Source organism: Eumetopias jubatus, unplaced genomic scaffold, assembly GCF_037043125.1.
Source record: "Eumetopias jubatus isolate StellerSeaLion01/CBP00866 unplaced genomic scaffold, mEumJub1_p1.0 scaffold_12, whole genome shotgun sequence".
Lineage (NCBI taxonomy): Eukaryota > Metazoa > Chordata > Mammalia > Carnivora > Otariidae > Eumetopias > Eumetopias jubatus.
The window spans coordinates 65214841-65232288 of record NW_028274818.1 but is presented as its reverse complement, the minus strand read 5'-3'; the positions used below and the strand labels follow the sequence as shown (position 1 = coordinate 65232288).

Below are 17448 nucleotides of genomic sequence, written 5' to 3'. Positions count from 1 at the left end.
TAGGGTCTCTGTTAAACGTTTATTAATATATCCCTAACACCTAAAAAGTATCTGGCACATGGCAAATATTTAGCAAATGATTTTGAATTAATTTAAATGAATGTGGGAGGGTAAAATATAAGAAGACGAAATCAGAGGGAGACAAACCATAAGAGATTCTTAATCAAAGGAAATAAACTGAGAGTTGCTGGAGGGGAGGGGTGGGGGGATGGGTAACTGGGTGATGGGCATTAAGGAGGGCACTTGATATAATGAGCCCTGGGTGTTATATACAACTGATGAATCACTGACCTCTACCACTGAAACTAATAATACAATATATGTTAATTAAATTTAAATAAATTTGAATGAAAGGGTGATATTCTTTAGTTGGGAAATAACCTTTAAACAAGTAGATGACTTTTTTTTTTTAAGATTTGTTTATGTATTTGAGAGCACGTGCACACACACCCGTGTGGAGGGGAGACACAGAGGAGAGGGAGAGAGAATCCCAAGCAGATTCCCCACTGAGCACAGAGCCTGATGGGTCAATCTCACTACCCTGAGATCATGACCTGAGCTGAAATCAAGAGGTGGATGACCAACTGACTGAGCCACCCAGGCGCCCCAAAGGAGATGACTTTTTAAGTCACATTGTATTAGAACCCAGGTTTTAAAAAACAGCAGCTTACAGTTAAAAGCTCTTAACTGTCAAGTTTGGGACAATTTATTTTTTATTTTAATTTTTTATGTATTTATTTTTTTAAGTTTGGGATAATTTAAATATCAAGAAAGAATAATAATTCTAATTGATTGTAATATTTTGAATAAGTAAAAATGTCTTGGTCTGTAGTGGTACAAAAAGGGTAGTTGGTAGGGGGAGAAAAACAAAAAGGAAAGCTCTACCTTACAGAAGAATGCCTTCGCATAAGTATAGATGAATGATAGAAAATCAACACTTTGAGATACTCTTGCAAAAATATTTCACCTGAGGGACACCTGGGCGGCTCAGTCCATTAGGCGTCTGCCTTCGGCTCGGGTCATGATCCCAGGGTTCTGGGATCGAGTCCCGCATTGGTCTCCTTGCTCAGCAGGGAGCCTGCTTCTCCCTCTGCCGGCCACTCCCCCTGCTTGTGCTTTCTCTCTCTGACAAATAAATAAAAATCTTAAAAAAGTTTCACCTGAATCTAATCAAACCTATACTGAACTTCAAGGTTTTAGGAAACACAGGGGATAGAGAAACAAGGTAAATGGCCTCAAGAGGAAAAAAGTCACATAAGTTCAAAATGCATGACACTTAATAAGACAACAGTTTTTTGGAACGTTTCAAAAAGTCATCGCAAAAAAGAGACTGTGTGAAAGAATTTTCTAGACTAAAGGAAATTGAAGCATAATTAACACTTGTGAAGTATGAACTTAGACTGGATCCAGGTTGAAGGGGGAAGTTGTAACAAACATTCTTTCAACAATTGGAGACATTTGAACACAGATTGTATAGTAGATAATATTATGTGATCATTGTTTATGTTCTTGGGTGGGATAATAGTATGTGATTATATCAGAGACATTATTCCTAGGAATCACATGCTGGAGGCTCTTGGGATGGTTGTGACCGCTGCCGTTTTCAGATGGATGAGCAAAAGAACATAAAGAGGTAGGGTGTGTGTGTGTGTGTGTGTGTGTGTGTGTGTGTGTTGGGGAGATGGAGCTGACGTGGCAAATCGCTAACACACGTTGAATCTGGGTAAAGGGTATAGTAGTGACCGTTGTATTTTTTCCCCCTCAACTTTTCTGTCTGGAAAAAGTGGGAGGAAAATAAGGAAAACAGTTCTCTCTCTTTTTTTTTTTTTTGATAGTGCCACATTCCCTTGTCAGGTTTCACCGTGGATGATGTACACCCTTTCGTTTCATATTCCTTCCTTTGGAAGTTAAAGAATTTAGTAGTTTTGTGGATTTCAGCATTTTTTTAAAGATTTTATTTATTTATTTGAGAGAGAGAATGAGAGAGAGAGCATGAGAGGGGGGAAGGTCAGAGGGAGAAGCAGACTCTCTGCTGAGCAGGGAGCCCGATGTGGGACTCGATCCCGGGACTCCAGGATCATGACCTGAGCCGAAGGCAGCAGTTGCTTAACCAATGAGCCACCCAGGCGCCCTGGAAAACAGTTCTCTTAAAAAGTTTCATGTGAAAGAATAGTGCTCAACAATCCAAGTGATGGGTGCCTGGGTGACTCAGTCGTTAAGCATCTGCCTTCGGCCCAGGTCATAATCCCACGGTCCTGGGATTGGGCCCCACATTGGGCTCCCTGCTCGGCGGGGGACCTGCTTCTCCCTCTCCCACTCCCCCTGCTTGTGTTCCCTCTCTCACTGTGTCTCTCTCTGTCAAATAAATAAATAAAATCTTAAACAAAACAAAACAAAACAAAAACAAGTGATGATTACATGGCAGTTAATTACCCAGAGGAGGTGAGGCTGCCTTTAACTGGGAAAGAGTGTTGAATGAGGAATTGACTAAGCATGAAGTTGACCTGTCCACTGTGATTTATGATGTGTGATGAGTGTCCTTCTAGTTCTCTGTATGTGGGTATTTCTGGACTATAAAGGTTGAAAAAGAAATACTGGAAAGACAATCATCCTTGTTTTGGGAGAATCAATCTTAAAAGACAGGTGAGACCACTTCACGTATGTGGCCTGTGAGTCCATCTCTTTCTGTCTCTGTCTGTCTATGTTTCTGTCTGTCTCTCGGATATTTGTGAGAGGAACTACAGGGGTTAAGTTTGTTTGCAAATATCAAATATTTTTAGTATTTTTACCTTGTTATAAGCCTGGCATTTTCCTCTGGCTTTTATAGCCAGTAGTCAGTTTTTCTGTTTTGAAGCAATCAGTTATGGTATTGATTTTACAAGTATTCTTTCTTCATACTGCATTTTGTTACTCAACTTTAAGGAAATTAAGGGGACCAAAAAAGTTGCATGCATGCTGTAATTCACTTATTCAGTCACCCACCCAATTTCTCAGAGAAAGGCAAAACATCACAGATTACCTTAAAATAAATCTAGTTTCCAAATGAAATGGTACATTTAACACTTAAATACAATTATTTATAGGATTTGGTATTGCTTCTTGAAAACTATATAGCTTAAAATAGAGAACTTGCTCTAATAATGGTGTGATAAGATTAGCTAGGATGCCATTGCTAAATCACTGTTATAGGAAATCCCTTTTAATAATGCAGTGTCATTAGATACCTCAACTTATAAAGGTTCATAGAATCTGTCCCCATATGGTACCAGTGTAAATCATACATAAGTTTCCATCAAATTTAGAAATAGGCAGAGATCCTGTTGCAAACTCAGGGAGCCAGCTTGAATGGGTTTAGAAAAACAGCACCTGTTAGATAATATCTCTGATGTGAAAGTTCCATTTACTAAGATTAGTACGTTTTCTTTCCCAGATCACAATATATTGGACAATATGTCTTTTTTTATTTTTGATATTCTTTGGAGGATTTTGTTCGTTTATATAGTAAATTGTCCCACCTTATTAGATAAATAGAATTCGTTCCAGAGTTGCCTTTGGGACAAATGTGGTAACACATTATCCTATGGTTGTAGCATTGAGATGTCTTGATTCTTTGCTTACCTGCTGTTTGCTCCGTGTAGTGATATACTGTTTCATAGTTTGTTCAGTAGTAAAATAAGCAGTGATTTTGGGCAGTACTTCCACAATAGCATTGGGAAACTATGCCATATCTTCTTCGCCTTTTTTTCATTATGTTCTTTGTTTTTAGAGGCAACTGATATAATCGAGTCTTTTGATTTACCTTAGTAAATGGGGAGGTAAAAATTAAGAACGAAACTAGTTGTAGCAAAGTTTGAAATGGAATGGAATTAACTGCTTGAGATCTTGAATAAACTTGATCTGTGGGGCAATTCGTTGATTATATATTCATGTTATTCATTCTTTTTTTTTAAGATTTTAATTATTTATTTGAGAGAGAGAGAATGAGAGATAGAGAGCACAAGAGGGAAGAGGGTCAGAGGGAGAAGCAGACTCCCCACCAAGCAGGGAGCCCGATGCGGGACTCGATCCTGGGACTCCAGGATCATGACCTGAGCCGAAGGCAGTCGCTTAACCAACTGAGCCACCCAGGTGCCCTCATGTTATTCATTCTTAACAGATGTCTAGCAATGCCTTACTTTTTATGAGTTATTAAGGTAATTCCTTCATTTCTAGAAATATTTTCTTTTTTTTTTTTTGGACGTCCACTCAAAGGCAAAGCTCCAGGCACCTTTCAGAAGTGAGAATGTTTGTGAAATTAAGTCTAGGTCATTCAGGCAAATTAAGTTCTTATCTGTACTAAGCTCTCCCAGACAAATGACTAGAAGTCCTCTCCGTACTTGCACAAATTAAATTCCTAATCTCTTGGTTTGCAAAAGACTATGTCTTAACACCTGTAGGGGTTTTCTAACTCAGCTCTCTTGATTCATTTTCTTTGTTGTTAACTGTGTCATATGCTATTAGACTCTGGGCACCTTAAACCATTTGAAATTCAGATAAAGATTTGTGAGTGGCTTCAAAATAGCAGAATCTTCTTATTGCTATTTATCCCTTAGGTGACTTACTAGTAAGAAGGGAAAATTTTTATGCTCTTCCTAAACTGTGTTCTGATTGGGGTTAGATTCATGAAAGGCAATTTTAAGAGACATAGGACAGACTTGTAATTGAAAATAATTTGTTTCCGTTTTGTCGGAGTTGACTGTTAACAAGTTTTTTCTTACTCATAGCCTGAACTGCTGGCTGTTAGTATTTACTGAGTGATATGCTAGGTTTGGTGTTAAGTGCTTCATGTTATATCATCCAGTCCTTACAACATTTCAGTGAAATAGTAAAATAAAATTGTTATGTCACACCATCATCATCATCATGAAATTTTTACCATCACTTGTATTTTTTTTTTTTTTTTTAGATTTTATTTAGAGAGAGAGAGAGTGCAAGTGAGTGGGGGGAGGGCCAGAGGGAGAGGGAGAGAGAGAATTTCCAGTGGATTCTGTGCTGAGCATGAAGCCCGACTCGGAGCTCCATCTCACAACTCTGAGATCATGACCTGAGCTGAAACCAAGAGTTGGACGCTCAACCGACTGAGCCACCCAGGTGCCCCACACTCATGTTTTATAGATGAGGAAGCTGAGCCTTCAGTAAAGGACATATGTGACCTTTATTATGTTGAGGTGTGTTTGTTCTTTTTTTTTTTTTTTAAAGATTTTATTTATTTATTTGACAGAGAAAGAGACAGCGAGAGAGGGAACACAAGCAGGGGGAGAGGGAGAGGGAGAAGCAGGCTCCCTGCTGAGCTGGGAGCCCGATGTGTGGGCTCAATCCCAGGACCCTGAGATCATGACCTGAGCTGAAGGCAGACGCTTAAAAACTGAGCCACCCAGGCGCCTCTGAGGTGTGTTCCTTCTTGACCTAATGTGTTGAGAGTTTTTATCATGAGTGTTGAATTTTGTCAAATGCTATTTCTGCATTTGCTGAGATGATTGTATGGTTTTTATCTTTCATTCTGTTAATGCGATATATCACATTTATTGATATGTGTATGTCGATCATCATACTCAATGGTGAAATGGTGAAGTGTTGAAAAGCTTTTTCTGTAAAACGAGGAACAAGACAAGGGTGATCATTCTCACAATTCCTATTCAACATGGTACTGCAAGTCCCAGCCAGAGCAATTAGGCAAGGAAAGAAACAAAACGCATCTGAATCAGAAAGGAAGAAATAAATTTGTAGATGACATGATTTCTATATATAAAATCTGAAAGACTCTACTAAATAACTGTTAAAATAAGTGAATTCAGTAGAGTTACAGGATACAAAATCTAATGTCATGTACATCATGGTGACTGTAGTCAACAGCACTGTATTGTGTATTTGAAAGTTGCTAAGAGAATAGATCTTAAAGGTTCTCACCCCTGAAAATACTGTAGCTCTGTGAAGTGATGGATGTGTTGACCAACCTTGTTGTGGTAATCATTTCACAATATATACATATATTAAGTAATTATGTTGTATACTTTAAACTTATACAGTATTATTTATCCATTATATCTCAATAAGGCTCAAAAACAAAGGGGGATAAAGGAATTTATTCAATGTCCCATAGCTCATAAGTGGTAGAGCTGGATCCAAACCCTGTGTTTTATGCTTACAGAGTCTACATTCTGCTCCCTTATGTTGAACTTACATATTTATGGCTTTCACCACGTCCTGTATCTTAATTCTGCTTCTGTGCTTAGATGTTATGATGGACAGTTTTCACAGTTTATGTTCCTTGGCTTTCCAGTATGAGTTCAGCTCTGGAGCCGTTTCTTAGATTAGTCTTTAAACTGAAATATATGTGTACCTGGGGTTTCATAGAACTTTCCAGGGATTTTACATGCAAAAATGGTTTTAATGGTATTTAGATGCTCAGTGTACATATTCACTTTCCTAGAACTGGTTTCCTGAGAGCTCTTGTAGATGGCTGATTCTCCTTTCTTAACTTCCCATTCACAAATTGCTTTTCTCCCAGGTGACAAAGTCATGCTTCTCACCTAGCATGAATCTTTCAATAGTTGCCCCAGGGAGCAAAATCTTCTGATTCTTCCAGTAAAGGGATCATTTAAGAATTCTTAGCTCCTGAATGAGAAGTCATAAATGGTAAAGTGAAGAGAGTTTTGGTCAGAATCATAGATAGGGCAGAGTCTTATTTTATCTTTTGACAAATACATGGCAGGATTCCATGCCTTATTTATTTCTTTTAGAATTGGACTTGACTGGCATGTGTGTGTGTGTGTGTGTGTGTGTGTGTGTGTGTGTGTGTGTAAGGGGTGGGGAAGTTTACAGAGAAGATTAGCACATTTATTTGAATTGAAAAATGTGGTCAGGCTTTTTCTGAAGAGAAGTTTGATATTGTTTATTGATTTGACAATGAGGACAGGCTTAGCAATTAGATTGTTTGGTGGACATTTCATTAAGTAAATGAGTGAAATCTATAGCTCCCAAGTTGCAACAGTAATATATTTAAGATACATATATACTGTGTATATGTATACCCATGTGTATGTACATATATGTATGTAGTGAAATATTATTCAGCCATAAAAAAGAAGGAAATCCTGCCTTTTGAGATAACATGGATCAATCTGGAGGATGTCATGTGAAGTGAAATAAGCCAGACAGAGAAAAGTACTGTATGATATCATTAATATGTGAAATCTAAAAAGTTGAACCAGGGAGTAGAATGGTGGTCTCCAGGGGGTAAGGGAGGAAACAGGGAGATGTTGGTCAGAGGGTACAAACTTATAAGATGACTAGGCTCTAGGGTTCTCATGCACAACATTGTAACTTTATAGTAGTGAATTGTATACTTGAAATTTGCTAAGGTTGTGGATGTTAAATGTTCTCAACACACACACACACACACACACACACACACACACACACCGCAAGAAACTATGTGAGGTGATGGAGTGTCCATTAGCCTGCTTAAGGCGTGTATGTGTATTAGATCATCATGTTGTTACCCTGAATAGATAATTTTTATTTGTCAGTGATACTTCACTAAAGCTGGAAAAATAAAATGAAATAAATAAATACTGTGCTAGAAATGATATCCTCTCCTTCCATTAAATTTCTGATAAAAATTTAAGATGTCAACCTAAAAATGTCAGAAGAGTACAAGATTCTTTTAGGAGGTGCAAAAGCAGAGGACGTGAACCACAGTGTTAGATCACTGTGCTCCCTCACGTACCCCCTCACTAGCAGATGGAGCATGTTGAATTTGAGGATCAAACGCAGAAGTATTAAAAAGAGCTCAGCATTTATTATAATCTCATTCCTTGATAAAAGGAGAACTAATAAGAAGAAGTTCAACAAACTACTTATGCCAAAACATGTGTAGGTGAACTAAAATGTTAATGCAAGAAGTAAGAGAGTGAAAAGCAAAACAACTACAAGGAATACACAAAACCTGCAAGGTTTTCATTTAAATAAGAATATTTTAAACACAATAGAGCTTCAAGTCTGACGCTGGGTATGTGGAGCACCTTGGATGGGAAGTCGGTGGGCAAGAATCCTAGAAGATGCGAGGGGTAGCTTGAAGTTAGGGGGACAGTCGCCAGGTGCAGAGATGGGAAGGCTAACTTTCCTTCCCAAGCCATTTGATTCCTACCTCAGTTTATCTCCAGTGATCAGCTATCCATTCCTTTCTTGCCCTGCTCATCTCACAGAAGGTTTGAGGGAGTAGAACTGGTGTTTGCCTTGATGGTTGTGCTTTGCCAGTGTGCCAGCGCATGAATTCATTTGGAAGCTGTAGACGCCTGGCCTCCTTGAATACCCAGTTCAAAGAAAAAAATGTTTTTAACTTAGCCTCCAACTGGTTTCCAGTTCCACATCAGTACATTTCTTTATCATAACATTGTCTTTCCTTTTCTCATTTTTTATGTGACTACTTTTACTCTGTTTACCTCTTCTCACTAAATCTTGTCAATAGTCTTTTAATGAAAAATTTTCCTTAAAGGTCCATTAGTTTCGTCCCCTTTGCTCTAGCTCTAATGGATTGTTAGGTCACCCCTTCCTTGCTTGATGAAAAGGTACCTCTCGGTATGATTCTACACCCCACTGTGCCCCAGAGCACTTATATACTATAGAACTGACCCGTTGATACAGTACGTGGTGTAGATGGGATTCCTCCACTCACTTGGGAGAGCCATGAGAGTACGTATAACCTGTGATCCTCAGTGCTTTCTAGAGAGGCTGTCCCATTGTAGGTGTTTTCTGCTTGTTGACTGAATGAATGGTTATACGAACATCAAGTCATTAAAGAGAAAGTAGTGAGAAAAAAAGACTAATAATAGTATCAGGCAACATTTTCAGTGTGTTTATTTTGCGCTATAATGAGTGCTTTATGTACATTAATGTGTGCACAAACTCATGGAGGCCTCACAGCTGCTCCAGCGACTCTAGCATCTTTTTTTTTAAAGATTTTATTTATTTATTTTGAGAGAGGGAGAGAGTGTGTGTGAGCGGGAGGAGCAGAGGGAGAGGAGAGAGGATCTCAAGCCGACTACACTGAGCTTGGAGCACAACGCGGGGCTCGATCTCAAAACCCTGAGATCATGACCTGAGCCCAAATCAAGAGTTGGACGCTTAACCGACTGAGCCGCCCAGGCAACCCCGAGGGACTCTCACATCTTATTCCACGGATTGAAGATGAGTGAGAGTGGCTGGACACTCAACTTTAACTCGCTGTGAAGTGAAAAATACAAAGGAAGCCTTTAGAGTCTATTTGACATGATAGCGTAGGCACTGAACTGCAGGCCCTCTTCAGGCTTTGTTCAAATCCTGGTCCTGATTTTAAGCAGTTGTGCAAGTTATTGGCCAAATATGTCTTAATTTGCTCATCTGCAAAACGGGGGTGACAATAAAATGTAACATGTGATTGTTGGGGACACTAAAGGAGTTCACGTGTGCAACATGCTGAGGCAGTACCTAGCAAAAGTAAAATGCCACTAAGTGTTAGGTATTGTTTCATAAATGACTGTATTATCATTTTTACCTCACACAATGAATTGTTTTGAATGTCAGACTGCTGGTTAGCTCCTTTACTTTTTCAGACAAGAAGGCTTTAGCAGGGGCACCTTGGTGCCTGAGTTGATTAAGCGTCCGCCTTCGGCACAGGTCATGATCCCCGGGTCCTGGGATCAAGTCACGAGTCGGGCTCCCCACTCTCATCGGGAAGCCCACTTCTCCCTCTCCTTCTGCCCCTCCCCCTGCTTGTGCTCTCTCTCTCTCAAATGAATAAAATCTAAAAAAAAAAAAAGGCGGCTTTAGGGGAGTGCATTTTTATATGAATCAGACTGTAAAATGTCAGTGTTGTTAATTTAGGGAAAAAGAGAAGCCATTCCTTGTCCTTGCATCAGCACTTTCTGTGGACCCTCCAGAATGCCTTCCAATTTCTTGCAGATTTCAAGTTCCAATGGTATCAGAAAAGGAGTGACTTGGCCATTTCTTAAATAAAGATCATTAGTAGTGAGTAATATCAGTTTATTGTTTTTAAATGGGCCTCCATTTGCTCATCATTGTAGTGGACTGGAGGTACTTTTCTCATAGGATTCTGGTGAGGGTGAAATGGGATTATTTGGAGTCCTTGTAATCACAAATTCTGCAGTATTTCACAACTCATGTCTTGGCCGTTTAGGTGAAGTGACCTTGAAACAAAGGTATTTTTGTACTTATGAATAAGTTAGTGTCCATGAATGAGATCTAAGAAAGGACCACTGTAGAATGAATTTTACTTACAATAATTGCTCCTTAGATCTTCCTGTGGGCTCCTCGTGAGCTCTTCCAAAGTCTTGGGGGAAAAGTTCCTCCTCATGTGTCTGTAATACGAACATCCTTGTGAAAGGCCAAGGGGAGAGGCACAAAACAGAGATTAAGTGTTACTTTGCTTCTGTATAATAAGACCAGATCGGAGGACCGAGGTTCACCCGATTCACAGGTGTGCATCATTACCCATGGCCTTAAACCAAGTAATAGGCAGAGATACCCTTACAACACATGGCAGCGAGGGCATAGTTCCATTCACGAAGGGATTTCTGCCTCTCTTAGGAAAGTACACCAGGACATTCAGAAAGGTGGTCACAGACGAGAAGGCCCCAACCCTGTAATTATGAAAGGGATTTTGTGAACTTTTTCTCTAAAAGCTCTTGATTCGGCTGTTGGTTGTTTGAATTCCCTTTTGTACTCCGTTAAAGCAGTCACACATGAGACTTTCCATTTTAGTTGCATGAAAGTCAGGATTCTTAGCTTCACCTTAAATATGTTTGCACACTTATTTTAATTTAGTTCTTGCACCTCCAAAGTCATTTTTTTTTTTTTTTTTGGTTGATATGTACTTGTTGATTTGAGGAGAGGGTTCCTACATCTGTAGGTTCTGCCTGAAGAGATTTCTGTAAATTTGACTTTGTAATTTAAAAAAAAATTACTGGGGCACCTGGGTGGCTCAGTCGGTTAAGCATCTGCCTTCTACAGCTCAGGTCATGATCTCAGGGTCCTTGCTGGGATCAAGTCTTGCATCGGGCTCCCTGCTCCATGGGGAGTCTTTTTTTCCCCTCTCCCTCTGTCCCCTCCTCCCAATTGTGCTCTCTAAAATAAATAAATAAATCTTAAAAAAAGAGATACTATTCTGATTATTTGCCCTGTGACCCTAAACATCATTAAATATTAGTACTCAGTTTGTTCATCAGTATAATGAGCATGACTTTACTTTTCTCACAGGTTTTTTTGTGAGGATGAAAGAGCTCATGGCAAGTGCTAAGTCTAGTGCTTGACCATGGTAAGTAGTCAGTATGAGGCAGATATCTTTTATTATTGCTCATTTAAAAAATTATTTTATTATGTTATTTTCATTTTTAATGATATTTAGTGACATGGGCAAATAATCCAATTGATAAAAGTAAATTACAAAATGTATCCCAGATCTTGAAACATAAAGTTATGTATATACTTTTTGTGTGTATTAATGGTGGTTGTTTTTCTGGGTGATGGCATTATTTTCTTCTTTTTTCTTATTAGTTTATAATGTAACATGCCCCCTTTGTCCCCCTTCTCATGCTCTCTCTCTCTCAAATAAATAAAATCTTTAAAAAAATTAAAAAAAGAATGCTGTTGAAAACTCTCATAACTTACTGCAGAAATGTTTAGCTTGTATGTTAACTATACCGGAATTAAAATTAAAAAAAAAAAAGAATGTTTAACTTTTTTCAGCCAGAAGGTAGTAAGGATTACTTCTCCCCCCACTTTAAAATAGTATTGCAACATATATGGATGACATTTGGTGTTTGGGACAGTATGTTATTGATGGAAAAAATGCAGAATTATAGGATGGCTGATCATCATAAATCTCCCTCAAAATCTATTTTGACTTTTTGAAAAATTTCTAAATTAGGTTTTTAGCTGTCTGAGGTAATACTAGATGATCTGTCAATCACATTTTTATTTCTCATGAATTACATTTGGGTTAAAAGAAAATAAAATCCTGACTTAATCCTACAGTGATAAGATTTCTATCAGAATTTATTTATTTATTTATTTATTTATTTAAAAGATTTTATTTATTTATTTGTTAGAGAGAGAGAGAGCGTGAGCGAGAGAGAGTGAGTGAGAGTACAAGCAGGGGGAGCTGCAGGCAGAGGGAGAAGCAGGCTCCCTGCTGAGCAAGGAGCCCAATGTGGACTCGATCCGAGGGCACTGGGGTCATGACCTGAGCTGAAGGCAGCCGCTTAAGCGACTGAGCCACCCAGGCGTCCCTTCTATCAGAATTTAAAATACAAAGTACAAAGTGGTAATTATTGTCTTCATGATCAGATATTAAAAGTTTTAGAATACATAACATAGTCACTTCATTTTCAGGTTTGTTAGTGTAGCTTTAAGAAAATATAAATTAGCCTTAATAATAAGAGTGGGAAATTATGTATTGTTGCTTGAATAAATTAAAAAATGTGTGGAGAGGGGTGCCTGGGTGGCTCAGTTGGTTTAGTGACTGCCTTTGGCCCGGGTCATGATTCTGGGGTCCTGGGATGGAGCTTTGAGTTGTCGGGCTCTCAGCTTTGGGGGGAGTCTGCTTCTCCCTCTCCCTCTCCCTCTGTGCACCCCCCCCACCCCGCTTGTGCTCTCTCTCAAATAAATAGATAAATTCTTTAAAATAAATGTGTGGAGAAATTAAATTTAAGATAAAAGCCAACCCTTTTATTTTCATGATATAATTTAAAAATGGTAGTTGTAGATTTTGAGACTAGAAGTGTAATGAATGTCGTGGAAGTACTTCAGGAGAAGTTGATTTCTCAAGTAGGTTATGTGTATTCTCTGTGTATTAGTAAACACTTTCTTTATAGTTAGCTAATTTGGGTGATCTGAAGTTTTTCCTTGGGTTATTATCACTTCCAAATAAGCAGAACTGGAGAAAATGCAGTTTGTTTAGACCCAGGATATGCTGGACCTATGACTTTATATTTGAACCCTTACCTGGTTATCCATATTTACGATAGGATGTGGTGGCAAGGACAGTGTCTTGGCCATCAAAAGGCTCTAGGCTGCCTCTAGAACTAACCTCGGTAATCAGACAATTCTGATAATACCTTTTGTTTTTCCTTTTTAAATTGTGGTCAAATACATAAAATCAAATTTATCTTCTTAACCATTTTGAAGCCTGTAATTTAGTGACATTAACTACAGTTGCATTGTTGTGCGCCCATCACCACCATCCATTTCTACAGTTCTTTTCATCTTGCAGATCTGAAACTTTGTACTCATTAACGATAACTTTCACTCCCCTTTCTGTCTCTATGAATTTGAATACTGAAGATACTTCATATAGATGGAATTATATAGAATTTGTTCCTATGTGCCTGGCTCATTTCACTTCACATCATGTCTTCAGGGTTCATCCCTGTTGTAGCAGGTGTTACAGTTTCCTTCCTTATTAAGACTGAGTAATATTCTATGGTATATATACAACATTTTGTTTTCCATTTATCTGTAGATAGACACTTAGATTGCTTCTACCTTTTGGCTCTTGTGGATAATGCAGTCAAGAACATAGGTATACAAGTATCTGTTCAAGACCTTGCTTTAAATTCTTCTGTAAATATATCTAGATAGTAATTGTTGGATCATATGGTAGTTCTATTTTTAAGTTTTTGAGGAACTGCCCTACTGTTTTCCAAAGTGGCATATCATTTTACATTCCCATCAGTAGTCTGTGTTACAGTTTTTCTACATTTTTGCAGACAGCTGTTTTCTTTCTTTTATGTGTGATAGTGTAAGTTTTTATGTGTGTATATTGTTTCACATTATCCTTGGATACACTGAATGAACTAGACCAGTATTTCCTAAACTTGCTGGACCATACAATTCAACTGGAGTAAGATTCCTTGTGCCAGACCTTTTAATCAGAATCTCCAGGCCTGGATATTAATGTGTTTGCCAAGCACTCCAGGTAACTCTTTTTTTTTTTTAAGATTTTATTTATTTATTTGACACAGAGAGAGAGAGAGAGAGAGAGCGAGAGCAGGAACACAAGCAAGGGGAATGGGAGAGGGAGAAGCAGGCTTCCTGCTGAGCAGGGAGCCCGATGCGGGGCTCTATCCCAGAACCCTGGGATCATGACCTGAGCTGAAGGCAGATGCTTAATGACTGAGTCACCCAGGTGCCCCAGCACCCCAGGTAATTCTTTGTTCTAAATAACACCTGGCATTTTCTGCTTAGGCAAAATTGAGAAATACTGATTAGAGCTTTATTTTTCATGATGATTTGTCCAATAGATTTCATAAATCTTCTGTAATCTTCCTCTTGGAGATTCAGAATGAACATTAGCTCAGTAAAGGTTATATAGAAATTTTCCTAAGAAAAGCTATTTTGTCTCTGTTCAACCCAGCATTTCCCAGTTTAACCATGAACACTCCTTTGGTAGCATACTTAACTTTTTATGCTATCCAATTATTCCTGAAACCATAGTTTGGTAAATACTGATTTAGACAAATGTTTAACTCCCTCAGAAAAATTTTACCGTTCTGAAAATTTTACTACTGAAAAGTCTTATTAGACCTAGTAATTTACAACCTTATTTAACATATTTATCAGGCTTAAGTATCAGTTAATTCCCCCTGTGAAAGTGAAAGAGGTCTCCTGTTTTCTGGGTACATACCCCAGCCTGTTTGCCTATAATTAGTGGGAGCTGTTCTTTTTTTGGTGTTTTCTCTTGATTGTTTTAATTACTTTAGTCTTAAATTTATAGACTTATTCATTGCAGTCTTCTGATAACTACTGAAACAGAAGGATGGTTTTCAAACATGGGGGAGAAATATCCAGAGATCCTTGCTTCTTGTGACTACAGTCGTCACTGTGAGTCAGTTTCTTCAGAATATTCTATAACTAGCAAAAATGAAGCATAGCTTGATGTCTGCAGAGCAGAAAATGCCAGGTGTTATTTAGAACTGCACTGTCTAGTAGAATAGCCAGTAGACACTTGTGGTTATTTAAATTAATTTAAACTTAAAAATTGAGTATTTTAATTACATATCTACATGTTAAGTGTTCAGTAGCCACCTATGGCTAGTGGCTTTTGTGTGGATAGTGAGGATTTGGAATGTTTCCACCATTGCAGAAAGTTTTATCAGTGCCCATCTATTGTGTAACCTACAAGAAATGTGTCAGAACTGCTATGTGTCATTTGTGGAGGTGATTTGCTGAGTAAAACCATAGATCCCGAGAAGTTTTCTTTATATCTGAAGATAAAAATTTAGAGTTAGAAAATAAACACATCTAAAAAACAAAACAAGGGGCACCTAGCTGGTTTGGTTGGAGGAGCACGCACCTCTTGATCTTGGGGTCCTAAGTTCAAGACCCACTTTGGGTGTACAGATTCCTTAAAAATAAATTCTTAAAACAAAATAACAGCAACAATATACAAACTCAAAACACCCATACAAGGGATTTGTTTATAAACATATCAATTCTTTAAAAACTTTTTATTGAACCATTGTGTATATATATAGTTTAGTACATATCCACTGTCTGTGAAAGCATTATATTACAGGTTGATGCATTTTTACAACCAAACACCACAATGTCACTGGCACTCCACATGCCGCCTTTTGGGTTGAAAGTGTTACAGAGCTCGCTTATTTATTAAGGAATGTATTTTTACTTTTAAAAAATTAAATGATTTGAGATACCATGTCATAAAATGCCTCTTTTTTATTTATGAAATAAAAATTAAAATTTGAAATAAAATTGAATTGAGGTTGGTTTCCAAACCTCTATCGTATAAATACTATCTCCAATGTGTGAAGCAACATTAGGCGTTAATATAAGACGTGAATGTAAGAAGCTATAAAAACACTATTTGTGAACTTTTGAGAGAGGTTTTCTTGATATTTAATCCCTACTATTCCTAGGCAGAACACTTGTGTTTGGGAAACATGGGGATCATCAGTTCTTCTGTGAATTGCCAAAATTCCATTTCATGTACACCGAGGAAGAAAAACCCACAGTCTCACCTTCAGATGTAGGATTACAATAAATGTTTAACAAATGAATGTAGTAAGTTGGAGTGATTAGACTCTCCCAAAAAGAGTGCTTACTTTGGCAACGCATATACTAAACTGTCCCAAAAAGGGACAATGAAAATATGAGTATTTTTTCCAGTTGTAAAGCAAAATTTGGGGATTCGATGATGATAAAAACCAAAGCATAGAAACTGGTTGGTTTCTAGACTCTTTGTTTTGTACTTACATATTAAACTCCAAAAATAAGAAAGTTAATAGGAAAATAATAGTCACATGAATATTTTTAATTTTAGTAACATAGATATTTCATGTAATAAATCTTTAGATGCACTTCTTGTGGGCTAATAAATACATAATTTTTTAATCCTACTTACTGAAGAAGTTAATAGTTTTATACCTATGGATTTTTTTGTCTTTTCTAATTATTTGAAGTGTAGTTGACATAATTAAATTGGTTTCAAGTGTACAACATAGTGATTCAACAATCATACACATTATGAAATGCTTACCGTGGTGTGTTATAATATTACTGACTATATTTCCTTTGCTATACTTTTCATCCTATTTAATGTTAATGGTCCGCAGCAGAGATTTTTACTGTCTGTAGAATTGTTTTTTTCAGATTTTTTTGTTTTGGACCAGAAATCACAAAAATGTATTTTACATCTTGAGTTAGCACAAACTCATATATGTTTACAACTGAAATCGGTAAATAACACCTTAGTAGCTGTGATGTGGTATATATTTTATCCCATTCATCTTTAATCTCTTGTTTAGTTCACTTAAAAAATGCCCTACTAAATTGATTTTACAACTCACTAATGGGTTGCATCTGGCAATGTGAAAATCCTATTTTCATCCTGTATAGAAGCCCAAGTATGGCAGGTGCTAATTGAGAAACCCTGCCTTCCTCCGTCTACATGTGGGGCTGATGGTATGGGTGTTCCTCCTCACAGCCACTATCGGCCATCAAATTCATGTCTGCCCCTCTTAGTAAACACATGAGCTCCTACTGCCTTTTGCATCTTGTGGCCACTGTCTTCTAATCCTGCTTGACTTGTGTCCACTTGAAGCTTTGACCGTGGTTAAGGTGAACCCACTCTCCTGTGACTGGGTGTTTATTGGGACCCAAGGGAAGGGCCACAGTTCTTCTCAGGGTGGGTCTGCAATCTGCACCATCTCTTCTTTATCCAGTTTTTTTTTACCCATTTTTAAAAAATTGAGATAAAATTCACATAACATAAAATTCACCACGTTAACCATTTTAAAGTGTATGTTTGGATTTTTAGCATATTCAGTGTTCTGCAAGTATTACCACTGTGTAATTCTAGAACATTTATATCACTCCAAAAAGAAATGCTGT

General features: G+C 37.8%; 1 protein-coding gene across 2 annotated transcripts in view; it reads left to right on the top strand.

The window, feature by feature from the left end:
- The window catches only part of SMYD3 (SET and MYND domain containing 3), a 708338-nt gene that overhangs the window by 78277 nt on the left and 612613 nt on the right, over positions 1-17448 (top strand). Inside the window, exon 1 of one of the 2 annotated variants that reach the window (XM_088017182.1) lies at positions 1584-1633. The exons of the other annotated variant lie outside the window; for it this stretch is intronic. Within the exon in view, the coding sequence (XP_087873308.1) occupies positions 1608-1633 (26 nt within the window). The 5' untranslated portion in view covers positions 1584-1607. Of the gene's footprint in view, positions 1-1583; positions 1634-17448 lie in introns of those variants that run through there. 2 annotated transcript variants of the gene reach the window in all.